Source organism: Lepidochelys olivacea (assembly GCF_965140295.1).
Source record: "Lepidochelys olivacea isolate rLepOli2 genome assembly, chromosome: 2".
Classification (NCBI taxonomy): Eukaryota; Metazoa; Chordata; order Testudines; family Cheloniidae; genus Lepidochelys; species Lepidochelys olivacea.
The window spans coordinates 21,611,307-21,629,998 of NC_140412.1; the positions used below are offsets into that span (position 1 = coordinate 21,611,307).

Sequence of the window (18,692 nt, forward strand, 5' to 3'; positions counted from 1 at the left end):
CAACCAGAGTCAGAGGGGCCAGAGAAGCAGCTCAGGGAGCTGGAGGCAGAGCAGCAGAGACAGAGTGGTGGAGCTGGGGCAGGAGCAGTCCAGAGCTGGGTGTGGTGAGCAGCTGGGGAGAGCGAGGGGGACCCTGGGCAGCAGGCCCAGCACAGGGAGACGCCTCAGCCAAGAGGCTCTGCAGGCCAGGCTTGGATCATAACCCCGACAGGCGGGGGCGATACTGGGAAGAAGGGTCCTACCACTTAGAGCCTGAGAGCGTGTGGCCACTACCAGAGCGAGTGTCCAACCCACAGCATCCCTGCAGCACAGCCAGAGCCTGAGAAGAAGGCCTGGGACTCACAAGGAACAGACTGTGAACTGCCCTGACATTCCAGAGACACTGTTTGTGATGTTCCCTGCCACAGAGCGGGGTGATGTATTTCCTTGAACCTTTCCCATTTTTCCTTATTCTTTTTAAAATTAACTGTTGATTAAATAACTTGCATTTGCTTTAACTTGTATGTAATGGTCAGTGGGTCAGAGAAGTGCCCAGTGCAGAGAGAGTACCCCGGAGTGGGGACACCCTAGCCCCTGTCCTAGGTGACCACAGCAGAGTTGGGGGTCGAGCCCCCGAGGAATCCTGGGCCCAGCCTTGTTGGAGTTACGAGGACTCTGCCAGACAAGAGACTGGAAGGGCAGTCCTCAAGGGCAGGGAGGCCACTGGGCAAAGGAAGTGGGAACGAGGACTCAAATCCTTTCGCTAGCCCCCTTCACCGGGGTAGTGCAGAAGCCAGGAAAGTTCCCCACAATAGCGGGACTGTTCCCCCACTTACATATGGGTAGGGCCCAATGAAATTCACAGCCATGAAAAATGCATCATGGACTGTGAAATCTGATCTCCCCTGTGAAATCTGGCTAGTGTAGGGGACGGGCAGGACTGGGACCTCTCTTACTGGGTGCGGATCTCCAGATGCTAGTCCCAGCTGAGCTGGGGAGGAAGGGGACTTCCTCTTCTCCTGCAGAGGCCACTCCTGGGGCTCGGTCAGACCCATCTCCTAGAACCTCCCCCGAACGCAGGTAGCTCCGCAGCTGCTGGCTGGGAGCCCAGCTCTGAAGGCAGCACCACTGTCAGCAGCAGCACAGAAGTAAAGGTGGCAATACTGCAACCCCCCTTAAAATAGCCTTGCAACCCTCCACGGTCCCCTTTTTTGTTGGGACCCCCATGGTTACAACACCGTGAAATTTCAGATATAAATATCTGAAACCGTGACATTTAAGATTTTTGAAAGCCTATGACTGGAAAATTGACCAAAATGGAATGTGAATTTGGTTGGGCCCCATTTATGGGATAATACGCACACGCACCACCTATTATTAAAGCTGCTCTACACTTTCAATTATAAAATGTTGTTTTCAGTTGCTTATAACTTTTAACTGTTTGGGCTGAAATTTTCTATGCCAGGCATCTGCCTCAGGCTGATTTGTCTTGGGGGAAGGAGGGTGCGAATTTCAGCCAGAATGGTTCAGCTGTTTTCAGTAACAAGGATATTATTATCAAATTGCCCATATTAAAAAAATATTGGTAACTTTTTCTTTGAACATGTCTAGCACCTTCATGCTTTTGAAGGTGAATGGCTTTTGTGTCAGGGATGTGCCTTTTGCCAACCCTGTTAAAGTCTGCTCAACTTTGGGGAAGTTATAAGCCATTTAAAAATTGCTGTTTGCACATGCGTATTAGAAACTTGCAAAACCTTTGCAGTTAAATTTCCAGGTTAAATTGCATCTTTGGGGTGCTATAAGCTAGGACTTGGAATGGAGAGCTGAGAGGCAGTCTCTCCTGTGTTCTCAATTCCCTCCCCCAACCACCACTTGGCCCATGCAGTGTGGAGCAGATAGCTGCCTGATTCAAATGCAGAGGGGACAGGAACCACACCTGAAGTGTGAGGGATAGGGATTTGATTGGGACAAGGAGCCTGGGGGAAGGAGACTGGCACTAGAGAGGGAGGGAGAAAGGGAAGCTGGGACTGGCTAGGGAAGGAGAATGGGACTGGGACCAGGACCAGCTGGACAAGGAGGGGTGGGAGCCCAGAGGGATGAAACTAGGACTTGCTGGGCAAGGAGACTATGACTAGGATGAGAAGCCTAAGGAATGACGACAGACTAGGTAGGTGAGGAGAATGGGACTGGGATGAGTAATCAGGGAGAGGGAAGAGACAGAAGTAGACTGGGAGAGAATGGAGGGAACAGAGTAGAAGAGGATCAAGTTAGAGAGTAATGGGCAGAAGACGCTTGTGCCTTGGAGAGTACAGTCTTCTACAGTGCCTGGGATGGAACCCAAGACTCACAAATCTCATCATGCCTTTGCTATCAGCAAATATCTATGAAACCCAAGCACAAAGCATTCCATCCCCCTCTAGTGCTAGTCCACATAGAGGATGACAGCCTACTACTGCTATCAGTTACTCCATTAGCTTACCTGGTAAAAGTCTGTGCAATAGACCTAATGATGAACCATGTGATTATCAGCATGATGCCCCATGATAGAATTTATTTTTTCAGTTTGCTTTTTTAAAAACCTAGGACATTAGACACTCTTTCTCTCTCAAAGAACATTATTAAGGTTAGAAGATCAAGCACTCTAAAGTCAGCAAATGCCAGCATTAAGGGGGCCCATGCAGCATTAATTTGGCCAGCTTGCTTGAGTGCATTATGATAACGTTTAATGAAATTATCATGTACTGCACTAATTTTTCCTAGGATCCCTGCACAGACAGCCTTAATTCTGGCATTTCCTAGCGTGCTTGACTTTACAACCTTAAAAATATTCTTCTAGCATGGTTTTTGGTGTGAGCACTATATTTAAAATTGCATGACAATTTGGCAACTGAAGGGGCAGATTGCGGGGAGTACAAACACCAGCCTGACAGAGGGTAGAAAAAGCTGTTGATTGCAACACCACACACCCTCGCTTTGGTTAGCCCATTAATCCCTCTGGATATAGGCCTTTTGTACCTCAGGATCTTCTCACATGCCACTTCTCATGGCTGGGGGCAGGAGGGGCAAAGCCATAGCAAGTCAGTAACACCCCAACCCCTCCCGAGTTGGGAGCAGAACCCAGGATCCTAGTACTGCCTCTTCCTAGAAGGACCAGTCTCTCCGGAGTCCTGACGCGCAGCCCCACCGTTCATTCCCACAGTGACAGAGTCGGGACTCGAACCGGCAGCTCCTTGCCATTCCCTCGCTAGCGTCCGGCTCCCACTCCCGTGCGCGCTCCGGAGCCAGCAGCTCCCTTCTCCCCACCCGCCCCTTCTCCCTTTAGCCAATCAGCAGCGGCGGTGCGGGCACTGTGCGCTCGTGACGCGCCCCCGCTCCCGGGGAGGTGAGTTAGTAGGGCCTGGGCAGTGGCGCGCGCGCGCTCGCGAGGAGAGCTAGAGGAGCTGTGCCTGCGCCGTTCCGCGTGAGAGGCCAGTCACAGCGCAGCACAGGGGCACGAGAGGGGGGCAGCTCTGCCGGCCGGGTGGCTCGCGGGGGTGGGGTTGCCAATAAAGACCCGCTGAATCCCGTGTACTGGGGCTTTCTGGAAACATTGGATTCGTAGTTGGCTCCCCTCCCGCCGAGGCAGCCAGGCGATCGAGCGCATTAATAAATGCAGTTGGGCTTTTAAAATTGAAATATTAATTTGTTGCTCTGAATGCATTAGGCTTTTTTTTTTTTTTTGGCAAGCCTTTGATTTGTTTTGTTAAAGGCGCTTTACTTTTTTTTTTAAGTGCAAGCTGTATCGTGGGTGTATTAAATGCGTTTCTTTGCGATCAGATTTGTTGCCTTAAATGAATAGTTATTTTCTTTTTTTTTTTTGGTAGGCAGCAGATCTGGTGCATTAAATGTATTTTTAAACAGCTGATGCTGTTTTAGATTGAAATACCAGGTTTGATCCTACTTGTGGGCATGACCCATTATGCACAAGGATGGATTTTGTTGTTGCCCTTGTGTGGGGGGATAGTAGCAGCTTCGTTTTAAATCTCAGGACATTTTGGGGGGGTTGTTGGGGACTGTATGTAGAAAATAGACACCAATAACATTGGGATTTTTTAAAAAATAGATAAGGATTTCAGTTATTTTCCCTGCTGCCTTTAGATTTGCCTTTTTTTTATATATATATATATATAGAGAGAGCTGCTCAGGTTTTGTTTAGAGGTGGGAGATTGGGGCGATTATTTTTTTTTAGGGTTGTGAAATCGCAGCAGTGTCTGTGTCCTCTTGTGTGATCGAGCTGGGAAAATGGAGGCTGTGATAGAGAAGGAATGTAGTGCGCTTGGAGGGCTGTTCCAGACCATCATAAGCGACATGAAGGTAAGTGATTGAGAGGGAAGTGGGGGACCAGGTGCCGGGAAGCCATCTACTAACCTTTGCTGGGTAAACTTTACAAGCACCACATGATTGCACCATAAATTCCAGCTGCATTGAAGGGTCATTGCATTAACTCCCTACCCCACCCAAAGCCCCTTACTTTAGTTTGTAGGTGAGACAGAGACCCCATGTTTAATCTTTGGATGCGTGGTGGCATCAGTTATAAATGCTCTTTGCAGTATGCTAGGTAATTGTTGATGGTTTTGACTCTTGAGTTACTTGCAGGACACCACGTCCTTCTCCTGCAGTGCCCGTCCCTGAACGTTTAAGTTTAGGTCTCTTTACCTTAGGGCCAACGTTTCCTATACCGTTTTTTAAAACTGGTTTAGGCTGTGCCATTCCTAACAATAAATGCAACAAGGCCAGTAGTGATTCAGTGTAGGACACCTATTATAGTGTGTTGGAAAGCCCTAGGGTGGGGCTGAAAGGGGCAATATAGGCATCAATATACCACCATGATGAGTGCAACATAAGAATCTGGACCTGCAGATACTAAAAAGTATATTTGTTTTTCTGGGTTGAAACTGTATCTTAATCTGTGATTAATGTTTTTGTATATGGTATGTTCATATGGATGGTAGCTGCCCTTTCCTGAGTCCGTTTAAATGCAAAGTGCATCAGTTCTCATAGCTTTGCCCCCTTGCAAAATGAAATCACAATCTATGAAGATCATTCTTGTAAGGGAGCCATCAATTAAGGGGTGTTGACTGCATCCTTGACTGCAAAGGGCCTCTCTGCAGGATATGTATGTGTGTATGTGTGTGTATGTATGTATATATAGGGAGGATCTTCTAGCCTAGTCTCATTTAAAAAAACCAAACTACAGTATCTCTGCAGTAACGGTCCCAAACCACTATAGCTTAAAATAACGTTACTACAGTGTTTGCAGCTCTTCTTGCGGAATACTGTACAATGTTCTCCTTAACAAGGGCAAGATGCCTTTCGTGGATGGGGCATAGATGAGGGGCTAGATTTGAGGGAATCCAGCTATAGTCTACATACAGCCAGTAGTGAAGTGTTACACTGTTTAGAATCATTGCTGTAGGATGCTGTAATGTATTTTTAATTTGTACAGGACTCTTCCTAGAAGGGCTGGGAATTGAGGGTGCCAGGTGGAGGTAGTTCTCAGAGGTGAGGGATTCACTGGTGGGCGTGGATGTGCTCTGGATGGAAGCTCAGTTTTACTAGCTAAAAACTAATTAGAAATTAATGTTTTTTTGTATGTACAGTGTGGGAGGGGAGGTATCTGGTCCAGGGATTATTTTTTAGGTTGGTTTCACATGCATTTTCATCAAAACAGATCTTAATTAAAAGCATGGCTTGTAAAGAGTCGGCAGATTTGGGGGAGAGGTGTGTGTATGTGTGTATCAGGAGAATTCTGTAATTCAAGTGTAGTTTTTTCCAAATTTTGCTTTATTTTTTACTTTACACTAAGTGTAGGTTTCATTAAAAAGACATAAAAAAACCCAACCTCCGCCCTGTAATAATTTTCATTAAATATACCTCAAGAAAAACATTTAGCAGATGTTTTGTTCTGCCAGATTAAATCTGTTTTTTTTAAATTTAAATAGAGAAGAGCAGAACATGTCTTTACTTCTCTCCAATGAAAATGATGCATCTTGTTTTGCTGCTGCTGTTGTGTGTGTTTATGCACTGTTACGTGCACAGAAACTCTGCTCACTTGAAAGATTTTAACACTGCTGCTTTACAGAAATGGGAATAGGTGTGGATTTAAAAAAAATCTTTACTAGCAGTGGAACCTGTTTTCTAGACTGAACGCTAGAAGGGGTGTATTAGATTTAAAGAAAAAGAACACTGCCCCAATTCTTACCCCTGTTGATCACTGTTTAGATAAACAAGCACAATGTTCCTTATTGTTTAGTCTAAACAAAGCAATTAAATTACATTAATGCAATTAATGAAATATTAGCTGTCTTTACTAATTATGTGCAAGGATAATGATAGTTTACAAAAATAATTTTTTCAGAGATTAATGGGTGCTTTCAGCTACCTGTACCTTTGCAGTAAAATGGAACTTAGCTTTCTAAGGACCATTTCGTACAAGTGGAACTGTTTGGGGTGGACTCCTTACAAAGCTGTTTGGATCTGAGCAGGGGTCTGCCCACTTATCCTGTTGCAGGATCTGTCCGTAATTCCCATAATGGGAAGGCTATAGCCAGAGCCCTGTGTTCTCTGCAGTGGTGTGGAATTTGCAACAGAATCCAGCCCTTTCATTTTATTAATTTTTATTCTTAGTCATTGTGATGAAAAAACCCCAAATCTGAAGAGTGTGAACAGAGAGTCAGTGTTAAAGTACCCATTGCATGTGTCAACAATGGGTATGGATGAACACTGTTTGATTGCAAGCATAGAAGCAGATATATTCCATTTGGAACTGCTTGCCCATATCTGTGCTTGTATTTAAACTATGTTTAGCACCACTTCAGCTGTTCTGTTGTTGATGCCCACCTTTCCTTAGAGTGGACAAGGCTTCTGAGCCTGTAAAGAATAGCTTCAAAGTGTGATCTCCGCCAATAGACTCAATGGTGTGTTAACTTTGAAACTTAATTATGACTATGTTAGCAAGCTTAACCAGTCTAATGCTGGTTGTCTTAGCAGAAACATTGAACTAGTTTGCTTCTAGTCCACAGTCATAAACTGCTTCTCTCAATTTCCGAAGTGCCAAAAGTTCCAAATTGTTTTCCAGCAACTTCTACAATGCAGGTGTGGTTTCAGTGCAAAGTTTGGCAGCTATGTGTAAATTAAAAAATTTGGAGCATTGTATAATTAAGAACATAAGAACTGTCATTCTGGGTCTGACCAAAGGTCCATCTAGCCCAGTATCCTATCTTCCAATGCCAGGTGCTCCAGAGGGAATGAACAGAACAGAATGAACAGAAGGTAATCATCAAGGGATCCATCCTGTCGCCCATTCCCAGTTTCTGGCAAACAGAAGCTAGGGACACCATTCCTGTCCTTCCTGGCTAATAACCATTGATGGACCTATCCTCCATGAACTTACCTAGTTCTTTTTTGAACCCTGTTACAGTCTTGTCCTTCACAACATCCTCTGGCAAAGAGTTCCACAGGTTGACACTGCATTGTGTGGAAAAAATACTTCCTTTTGTTCGTTTTAAATCTGTTGCCTATTAATTTCGTTTGGTGACTCCTAGCTCTTGTGTAATGAGAAGGAGTAAATAACACTTCCTTATTTACTTTCTCAATTAAATTGAATATCAAATTAAATAACACAAGGAATATTGTATTGTTCATTTTAATATATAATTCAGGAACCCCTCCCCCTTCAGTTTTTTACTTTATCTTACTCTGCTGTGGAATTTACAGTTTGCTGTGTAGGCAAAATCCAGGCCCTCTGCTGCAAAGTTTAGGTCAGATTTATCATGGAGTATGCAGGGTCTTCACTATGACAGACTCAGGTTTGACAAGTTCACATTTGGTCCCATGCTTGGTATTTTTGCTCCAGAATCAGGATTTGGCAACTTCAGAATTCAAGCGAATCATAGAAATTTAGCTGTCCATTCTTAATGAACTATTGTTCCCTACAATCTATTCTTGAGGTGATAATGTACAGATGTTATATGTAAGATCTCTTTCAAAGTGGTCCAAATTAAAAAAATAAACACTTGCTTTGTGCCCTCTGAGGAGTAGATTTATATGCTGTGCTAACATTGTGCAGTTTTCCCTGTGAATGTAATGTGCTTTCTGTAGCTCCCTGTGGGAAGATAGCATTTGATCTGAATGGATTGTAACTCCTTTCTGGAAAGAAAACACTGAGAAGCACTGTACAGTAGTACACTGTTAATTTCAGTATTTCTCATCGCGTACAGCAAATGTGTGGAGATCATTTTGTGGTGAGCTTTTAAAGAGCATGTTTCAAACAATCCTATCTTTAGATGCAGATCATGCTCGCCCTTTTCAGTGTTGCTCTTCCTTTCCTTCTTATTCCTAATTCTGTGCTCTTCTTAACTTACTCCCTCCCGCTCCACTTTAGTCACACTATTCCACATTATAATTATTCGCTCCTCCCTCACCCCAAAAAGGGAACAAAGATACTGTGTGCCACTCATCACTCTTGCTTGCATGTTGCATCCTTTTTCCCCAACACACCCTTCATCTGTTTGGTCTATTCAGACTGTAAGCTTGTTGGAGCTATTGCTCTGTACAGCACCTGGTTGAATGGGGCCCTGATCCTGATTGTGGTCTCCAGGCATTCCTAGCATACAAATAAATGATAACAGGCAGGCCTACATTGATTATATCCATGAGTTTGCTTGGACTTATATTGAACAGGGTTTTTTAACCACTTTTTTTTTTTTAATGAAAACAAATCTTAAAAGATGACTGATATTTGCATTCATTTGTCCAGATGTAGGAGGTGCTGGGGGATTTGCAGTTTAAAGATACAAGAAGGGGATATACATTTTCTTGGAGAATAGAAACATATGTTTCTAAGGATCAGTGCCCACTTCCCTAATAAGGGATGGAAATACAGAGGCCTAATTATAAGAGAATATAAATTTTTATAGTCTTTTAGTTGAAGTCTCCATGAAGTAATTGAGAGCAAAGACTTGATGTGACTTTTATTTTTAATGCTAAGTTGGAGAGACACCACTAACTTTATTTTGCCCTGTGGTGGCTAGTAATACTCTTTCGGATGGGAATGTGGTATCGTTGCTGTCAAATGTTCAAGGCTGTTGCTGGTAGAGATATAGAAAGGATAGAAATCTGAGTGGGCCCAAAAGGAGAATAGATAAGAGAATGTATATGAGTGGTTGAGAGATGAGAAATATTAAGTACTGAGTATTTTTCCGATTGTCAGTGTATTTTCAGTATGGGAAGAGTGAAGAGTAGTTGTAAACCATGTACATGGCAAAATTTGTCACAGGATGCCACAAGGGAAATGGCTATAGTTCTTGAAGCAATTTGGTAGTTAGGTTCTACCACTGATTCAGTGGTTAGGGATAGCTGGTGGCATTTTTGTTTGTGTTTGGTATGAACACAAGGAAATGCACGTTTGAAAAACAGATGAAAATATTTGTGATGTGACTCGAACAATGCTAAGCCATTGTTGGGGTAAGCAAAGTGCTGAGCCAGTTACCACACAAATATGGCGTGAAATGGTCCTGGTCCCGTGATCAGATCTGTGCAAACACAAGAGGCTGCCCACATATATCTGCTTCCAGGACCCTGACTTTATTTTGTATAGCATCTCTCAAACAAGCTGTCTCTAAAAGCTTTGGAGTAAGCTGGTAGTAACAAAACTGAAGTAAAATATAGATACTACAGCTGAATTTAGGGTCTTCCAGCCATCCAATTTCTAATATGGCTAGCATTATTTTCTTTTAATGGTTAACTTAAATAAATGTGCAAAGCACAGTTGTAGACTTTGGGGGGAAGGGAGATGAGAGAGGGACTTCTTCCATTACTGCAATGCATACTACATTAGAATTTACATGTCTCTCTACATGATTCCTGAAGACGAGCTCTGTTTCAAGCATAGGGACTCCTGTATTTATACTATACAGTGTGTTTCTTTTTTTCTCCATGCAGCTTCTTTTTTTAGAATAGGTGTTTTGCTGTCAACACTTCTGTGGATAGCAAATACAGCTGATTGTTTGCAATTTGTGCAAGCAACTAGCTTGTTTTCTCTGAAATTCTTTGCTCTTTACAAACAGCTGCAGAATATTTCTGTAAGTGTCTTAAGGACTTCAGAAGAAAAAAATCTCATGAATTTATCACGAAGCTTGAGTGATAGTCTAGGAAAAGAAATACTGAATGCTTATCAGTGTATTGGGCCTATTGGTATGTTCCATACAATTGTGGCAGAGAGATGAAAATGCATAACTACAACCTCTTTTTAGCAGCAGATCCTCAGCTGGTGTAAATCATCTGCAGTGGAGTGATGACAGTTTACAGCAGCTGAGGATCTGCCCCTCAAGTCTTTAGAGGGCAGTTTTGTTTCCTGATATAGTGTGGAGGGAAAAAATATTTTAAAAAATCCTTTCCGATCAGGCAGATTGCCTTGGGCTAGCTACATAGTAAGGTTTCCAGTGTTGTAGCCTAGAAGAGGTTGTGCAGCTTTGCATAAAAAATACAATTAACGGAACAAATGCTTGAGAATAACGAGACTCTGTAATTATGCACCCAGCACTGGTTAATACATAACAAACACTGATGTGTCTCAGAGTTCACCGCTTCCTCGGTTCTGAACCTGGAAAAGGTGCATTAAAACCAGCCGTATACAATAGCAAGTGCTGTACTGTGTATGCATGTCTCTTGGTCACCTATTTGTTGCTCTAAGTGATGGAGCACTTTTGTGTATCTGTATAGAATATCTTCTAGAAGCACCACTATCATTGTCTTGGTGTTTTCAGCTTTTCAGTTACAAATCCCCATTTTTAATCAGGAAGGAAGTAGCGATCTGTCCATGGAAATGTCTATACAAGGTATTCGATGGAGGAGGGGGGGAAGAATCCCATGTCACAGAGCAGAATAATAAAATGACAGCTGTACTTAAAAGACGCATGGGTCTACTTTGAACCCACAGAATCAGGGGGGCTCTGAATTAATAAGGAGGAGTCCCCCCAGAGGGCCTCTCAGCAGGGTGGATTTGTTTTCTCTTTGTGTTTAGGTTTGTCAGTTTAGCATTATATACCGTCCCCAATCCAGCAGAGCACTAAAATGTATAGATCGTGCTGAACGTTAAGCACATAAGAAGTCCCTGTAGAGTCAGTGGGACTGCTTGTGCATGGAAGTGCTTTGCTGGATTGAAGACGGAATGCTTGGCACTAGGGTTGAGCCCATAGTGCATTTCATCTTCAAAGTGCTCTACAAAGGCTAGTACCCAGCTTCACAGGAACGGGAACCGTAGGAATATTTATCCCCTCCTTAACAGAAGGGCAAGGTGAGGCTTGGAGCTTTGGTGACGTTTTCCCCAAGGCTGTAAATGGAATAGGACTTAGAGCAAGGATTTGAGTTCAGGAGATTCTGGCTTTCACTACTGTGCTCTCTGAACTTTGTCAGCGCCTCAGACTTCACTGATGGTTTCCCCTTGTTTGAAGGTGGAGAAGATAATCTCTACAGTTGCTCATCCAAGTCTGATCATGAGGATTCCCCCCAACCCCCCCCCCCGATGTACATGAGGCCAAAAACATTGGGTACAACAGCTGTGTTGGTTTTTAAAGGAAGGGACTGATTGGAGCACTTTAACCTGTGGGATTATAGTGTATGAAGGATCCATAGCTGGCTATTCTGTGAGTGGCTGTTTTATCTCTGTCTGTCGCACTGTCACTAGCCAACAACAAGCTGTTGAAGAGGCAAAAGCGGAGCAGTGCTGTGCTGTTTGTGCTAATCTTCGGATGCAGGCTGAGATACTGGTCGAGGCCAGCGGTTCTCAAACTTCAGCGAACCGAGGACCCCAAGACCCCTGCTCAGCCCCGGGCCCTGCCCCCACTACACCCCTTCCCCCAAGGCTCCGCCCCTGACTAGGCTGACCAGACGGCAAGTGTGAAAAATCGGGATGGGGGGGTAATAGGAGCCTATATAAGAAAAAGCCCCAAATATCGGGACTGTCCCTATAAAATCAGGACATCTGGTCACCCTATCCCTGACCCACCTCTTCCTGCCCCGCTCCACCCCTGCCCCTCTTCTTCCCTGCCTCTTTTTGCCCCATCCCTGCTCCTCCCCCCCATCCCAGTGCCTCCTGCACGCTGGGGAACAGCTGTTCCCCCCGGCATTCAGGAGGCACTGGGAGGGAGGGAGAGGAGTCGATCAGTGGGGCCGGAGGCCCTCGTGGACCCCAGTTTGAGAAACGCTGATCTAGGCTATGTCTGCAACAGCACTTCTGGCAGTCAAACTTTTGTCAGTCGGGTGTGGAAAAAACACATCCCTGACCAACATGAGTTTCACCGACAGACGCTCCGGCGTGAACAGTGTTGTGTCGGCGGGGGATGCGGTCCTGCTGACATAGCTACCGCTGCTTGTTGGGGGGTGGTTTAAATATGCTGACGGAAGAGAGCTCTCCCGTCGGGCATAGAGCGGCTACACGGGAGACCTTACAGCTGCGTAGTTGCAGAGGTGTTGCTGTGCCGATGTAAGGCCTATAGTGTAGCTATAGCTGTGTGTCTGCTATAAGTAAAGTTAAGTGAGTTAACTTCTTGTTGTTGATGATTTTGTTGTGTTTGGTGCTCTTAATGATTATTCTACCTGAGAAATTCAATTTATGCTACCAAAAAGAAAGGGGGTGGTGGTGGTGGAGTGATATCACCTGTGGGTCTGAGTCCTCTTTCTCCTTAAACTAGCAATGCCACCATGTTTGCGTGTTGGACCCTCAATGTTGTTGTGAAATAGCTTTTGTGTAATAGCTCTGTAGCTGAGGGGGAGTTAGCCCGTCAGTGTTGAGCCTTATTTTGAGTTGGTAATAACTGTAGCCCCCTACCCTTTCCGATTCTTCTTTGCTGAAACTTGGCTTAGGTGTTTAGCTTGGGGCTCGGAAATTACTTTGTTTTTCTACTCTTAGCTAGTAATAAACTTGTAATAAACCCGGATACATATCATGAATTTTGAAACTATCCAAAGGGTAAAACCCTATATAGTTTGGGCCAGGCTGTCCAAGAGAACTCCCTTTCTCCCTATGTGCTGCCTTGCAGCTGTGATCAGCTGAGGCATTTCTCAACATCTTGGGAAAAGATTTTTGGCCCTGGAAATCATTTCATCTGCTGGCCTGAGGGAGCCTGTGTTAGACTTAACCATTGGCATTGAAACCATGGGCGTCTCTCATGTGGACTTGGTGGAGCATGCTTTGCATGGTGTGACTCTTGTAAAGGAGACACTGGTTAGCACATAAGATGCATAAAATATTGTACCATGCACAGGTACCGTGTGGTATGGGGCACTGTTATAAATTAACTTTTTTAGGCTAAAAGGGCTATGTAAAATTTTAGCTGATCAAATCCTAGTGCTGTTAATGGAGTTACCGGGCCATGGGTAGGCCCTGGTGTTGCTTTGAGAATTTACCCCGTATGCCTTAACCAGAGTGGATGCCTCTTGAAATTTTAATAATCTTAGTTTTGAGCCAACTGAAATATTGTGGGTTTAAGCGTCTGCTGTGCATACACAGGAGCTGATTCGTAATGTTAGAGTGGATGAAAGGCTTCTATTGATGAGTCTCTGTGGAGAAATCTTCTCTTCAGAGTTTCTCACAAGTGTGGTGTTCTAATCTGAATTGACGAACATGTAACTAAACGTTTCCCCTTGCATGACTTCTTTAGAATTATCTTCTTGTGTATACAACTCTTTTTACAGAATGCGCCATTGGATACTAGGTCAGGTTCTGCAATAGCTGCAGCTGGGTAGCTTTTTTCCTCCTCCTACAGACAACTTATTCTATTTAAAGAGAGAGTCTAGTTAAGACTTCTCATTTTAATGGAGGTCTGCATATGTTTGAGAGGGACTTTCAGAGTGGAAAAAACGTAAAGATATCCAGTGGGTGTGTACCCTCTCATACTGTATTAATACATTTTCTTAACATGTTTAATAATTTCCCAGTCTGTTTGTATTTAAACTTACTTTCTTGAAACTAAGTTTGCTAGGTCTTATGAACCTGTAGTGAAAATGTGCCATGAATGATGTCACACTTGTTGGCAGCTGGTGAGTGGACTGGTCTCAAGCCAGGATGTTATGCTCCAAGAAAGGGCAGGATGCTTTTAGAGCCCAAATATCTTGGGCCATTCCACCCTTGACATCTCACAGACTGATGTGATTATGACAATACAGTGTGAGTACTTCACTACTAGATCCATTTAGATGTGGGCTGTTGGGATGTGGGCTTTATTCCAATAAGAACTAAGCGAAGAAAATGGCTCTCTGATAACAAAATTACACCTGATTCGTATTCCTCAACTCCTTCCCTTGAATTTTTTATAGCTGCTATGATCATTAAATTGCCATATTGCAAGAGGTGGCTGCATTTCAGTGCTCTGGAATTAGTTATTGTTTGGTGGTCAGAAAGAGCTTTGGAAGTATCTAAATCAGTGGTGGGCAACTTGCGGCCCGTGGGCCACATGCAGCCTGTCGGTCGCCCACCACTTATCTAAATAGTAGAGATACTTTTTCCTGTGGTGTGGTGGTTCTCTTCTAGAGTTTTCCATAGACTTCCACCATGACTGGATCAGTTTCTTGAGCTGACCAAGCTGTTACAAAAACCCTGGACTAGTAGGGGTGGTTCCGTGAAATTTATAACATTTAACCCATACAAGCTTTCCACTGAAGTCTTTAGATTGTGTACGTTGCAGCATTGTGCTATTGCACAAGGCCCTGAAAGTAAAACTGGCAAGTCTGTTTAGATTGTCTAGGCTGAGAGAAATAGAAAAGAAAACAGTAGCATAAGTGGTGGAACAATAGGTTAGACTTAGATTTTCCTTTTAATCCTCTACTGTCATGGTTTTCAACTTATGGTCTACGGATGCCTGGGGGTCTGCAGACTGGCTAAGATGTCCAAAGGGGTCTGCACCTCCATTTGATATTTTTTAGTGATCCGCAAATGGAAAATGGTTGAAAACCACTGATCTACAGTCTTCTGATCCTGAAACGCAACACGGGCTAAACCACCTTTTTAACCTGATTTCCTGTGATTTGTCAGTGCTTTTAGTTGTGTGCAGTACAGCCTCTTAAGCTTGATGTTTTTCCTTTTAGCGAAGTTGGGTTTGAGATGCCTTAGTTTTGAAAGGAGATGAAATTAATGTCATTCTGTTCTTTAACTGTTAACTACAACATATCATTCCTGGCCCTGCAGGGGTTCTGGTGAGTAAAGAGTTTCTTTGGTTGCTGCAAAACCATTGCATCCTAAATCCTGCTCTGTGTATAGCATTATTTCTTTCTTCGGTTGTAGAACTCTTCATGAGATTATGGGCTTGCCCTTACCACTTGTGAGAGGTTCTGTGCACACTTGCTTCTCTTTTGAACAAAGTTGCATTCTGGGTACTCACAGTTCTCTAAGTGAAACTAAGTGGGGAAATTATTTTTCATTTCCCTTTCAAAAATAAAATAATACAGTGCAGTATTGCTTAGTAGGGGAGTGCTGCCCTCTTTGATCCCACAGGTGCATGTATATCTGTGATGGGTGAATGGGGATGCCTATTGGCTTCACTTTCAAAGGTGTCATGAAGATACATGTGCTCACCACCTTTTGTAAATCAGGCCATGCATATAGTTTGTAAAGCATTTTGGAATCCGTTAGAGTGAAAAGATTTTCATAGAAACATGAAGAGGCCTTGCATCTGCTTTATTCTAATTATCTATCAACAAGTTAAGGGTAGGTGTATTTTCATCTAATACAAAAATATTCTCAGATGCTGGTTATGAATGATATAGAGAAGGTAGATTGAAACTTCTGTTTGTCCTTTCTCATAATATAAGAACAAAAGGATGCTCAATGAAATTGAAAGGTGGCAAATCTAAAAGCTGCTAAAAAGAAATATCTGTACATAAGACTGTACATAAGATACCATTGAAGGGAAGAGATGTTCAGGATTCCAAAAAAAGAATGAGATGCTTATATGGCTATCAAGAAAAACCATAATGGTGACTAGTAAACGAGTTTTGGAAGGGATATAAATCTTCATGCTTCACGGCATAAGACAGTCTCTAAGTTTGGGGGTCAGCCTGCCACCATGAAAAAGCTTCCTCTGATCTCATTAACTACCTTGAGCAGGTTTTCTCATCCCTTCCTCTGAAGCATCTGGTATTGGCCACTGTCAGAGACAAGATACTGGTCTAGATTGAGCTCTGGTCTGGTCTGGCCTTGGAAATTCTAACAGTACACAGATTTTGAAAGCTTGACTTAAATTACATTGAGATTTCTCATGTTTATGCTATACAATTAACAAAATATGTTTTGGCTGGCATATCAGACAATGGAGTAACTTTTCTTTTAAGAAAGATTTGAAATGGAGTATTTTAATCTTATTTTTAGACCTTGGAATTGAAACACTATATTTTAAATGATTGGTTTTAAATTACATCTTGACATTGGAAAACAAACTAGAAATGCTCAAGATCTTGTATGATGGAGCGTATGGTGCATTTGGTGTTGCAGAAACTTCACGGGTTGATTCACTTAACTGGAATATTAATATTGAAGGATAGGAAAGGGAAGCGTGTGGGAAATGAATATGTCAAAATCACTTGCACCAAAGCAAGATACAAATTGGTAATGAAGGCAGCAGTAACGAAGTGCTGTTCATTAAGAGACAAAATAACATCCTAGAATACATGTGCTATTGTTCTAGATCTGCGTGAAGAAAATAGAATGAACTATTTCTGGACCCTGCCTGAGTTTACATTTCAGCTCACTGTAAGATTGTAGTTAATCTGATATTTTGTTGGGAAACAGATTCAGCTGAAGATACTTCAGATAGGTTCTTTAATTATTTTTAATGTCAGCTTTCTGACCTGAAGAGCGGAGGAACCAGCCAGCTTAGAGGGAATGCTACCAATGAGAGAGAAAATTATTACTATTAAGGTAGTAGGGAAGCTTGGAAAAGGTGATCATAAACTTCAGATTGGACTGTCTGTTCTGTGTCAAAGATGATCTGTTTTTTTGCAAGAGCTTTTATGGTCTTGTGAGTGGCTACACAGTCTAACTTTTGAGTTATATAAACCCATCCATGGATTGAGGAGAGAAATGCAGTACTGTTTGCTAGTGTTTTGTAACTTCTCTCTCTTGGCTTGCCAAATGCCCTTTTCCCTTGTTGACTGACTTAAAAAAAAACAAAAAAACCCACAAACTGTTTGCAGCAGATGTTGTTCTGGTTTAGCAAACTGATTTTTCAGCCGCTATATCTCCCCTCACATGTTGATATTTGTCAGCGGTTAAGGTCCATTTTAAGGTCATTGTTGTATTGCTTCCCCTGGGTGTTCCTTGCTCTGTCCATTGAAATTTCTTCGGAAGACTGGTGTCCTTTATGTCCAGTCTAGTCCAGTTGTGCTTTGTGTGTAACCTTTGTATATTTGTACAGCACCTAGCACAATAGGCTCTCTGTTCTGATTGGAGACATGGTGGTGTGCTCATAGTACTAATCATTCTAGTGGTTGTGGTAACCAATGAGAGGGAAGTTTTGTTGTGGGTGGGTAAGATTTTTAGGGTTGTGTGGTTTTTTTTATATTTTCAGGGCGTGTTCAGGAGTAGAGTTAATATTGTTTTGTTGTTGTGAGGACAGATGTGCAGTCTGTGGATGTGTTACTAGTGTGTGAAATTTGGTGACAGAACTGTAAACTTAAGTTTAGTTGTACAATTATGCTAAAAAACCCAAGAAGGAAATCACCAGTTAACTTTTTGAGAAGTGCTAACATAGTGGTTTTCAAACTTTTTGTATTGGTGACCCCTTTCACACAGCAAGCTTCTGAGTATGACCCCACTTATAAATTAAAAGCAGGGGGGTAATTTAATGGGGGCTCAGGGTTGTCAGCCCCACAAAGCTGACAGCTCGCAAACCCCATATAACCACCTTGCAACACCCTGAGAGGTCACGACCCCCATTTTGAGAACCCCTGTGCTAACGCCCATGATTTTTGTATTAATGCCTCTAAACAGTGAGCTGTTAATGTGATAAATGTGGGTTGCAGGGAGGGAAGCTGTGGCTTGAGGGGAGGAAGTGGAGATTCCTGGCTTTGATGAGTAACACTACTGCTCTGCCCGCTGCCCTCACCCTGCTTCCTCCCCATTTTCTTCTTTTTTTTTTCCTCCTCCCACCCCAGTGGGACCGTCAAACCATCTTCTCAATTTTTTCCCTAAAATAGGTAGTACATCCAGGTCATCCTGTGACGTTCAGATGGTTCTGTCAAAGGTTGTGTATGTGATGGATGTTAGCACAAGCAAAGAGTCAAACTTTTGCTGCGTCTTTTGCAGTAATTGTCATTGGTGAATGTCATAGGAGGAACTGACACCAGGACTGGAGTCACCTAACACCGGTTTTATTAGCAATGTGCATCATAGCTTCATCTAAGTCTTTCCTTCACCTTTGTCATTCGCAGTACATGCACATAGACTATTAAGGAAAGCCAGTCTTTTTCCTTGAAGTAGATAAAGAATCATCATAAACTGTTCACTAATTCCTTTTGCTAAGCTGTCAAGACCCTTAAATTTATTTTGGATTGCACAGTCAGCACCAGCAATTTGGTTCTTTCTCATCCTTGCCATTAGATATAATCCGTGTAAGTATGGCCCTCTTCATCAAGTATAGCCTTACTTTGCGCATCTATATCTGTGCAGTATTGGTTTCTTG

General features: G+C 43.0%; 1 protein-coding gene across 7 annotated transcripts in view; it reads left to right on the plus strand.

The window, feature by feature from the left end:
• Positions 1 to 3,784: 3,784 nt before the first annotated feature.
• Positions 3,785 to 18,692, plus strand: part of MTSS1 (MTSS I-BAR domain containing 1) — a 174,911-nt gene continuing 160,003 nt past the window's right edge. Inside the window, exon 1 of one of the 7 annotated variants that reach the window (XM_084619974.1) lies at positions 3,785 to 4,332. In XM_084619974.1, the coding sequence (XP_084476100.1) occupies positions 4,261 to 4,332 (72 nt within the window). In that variant the 5' untranslated portion in view covers positions 3,785 to 4,260. The remainder of the gene's footprint in view (positions 4,333 to 18,692) is intronic. The other 6 variants (XM_084619977.1, XM_084619975.1, XM_084619973.1 and 3 more) reach the window with 6 other exon arrangements.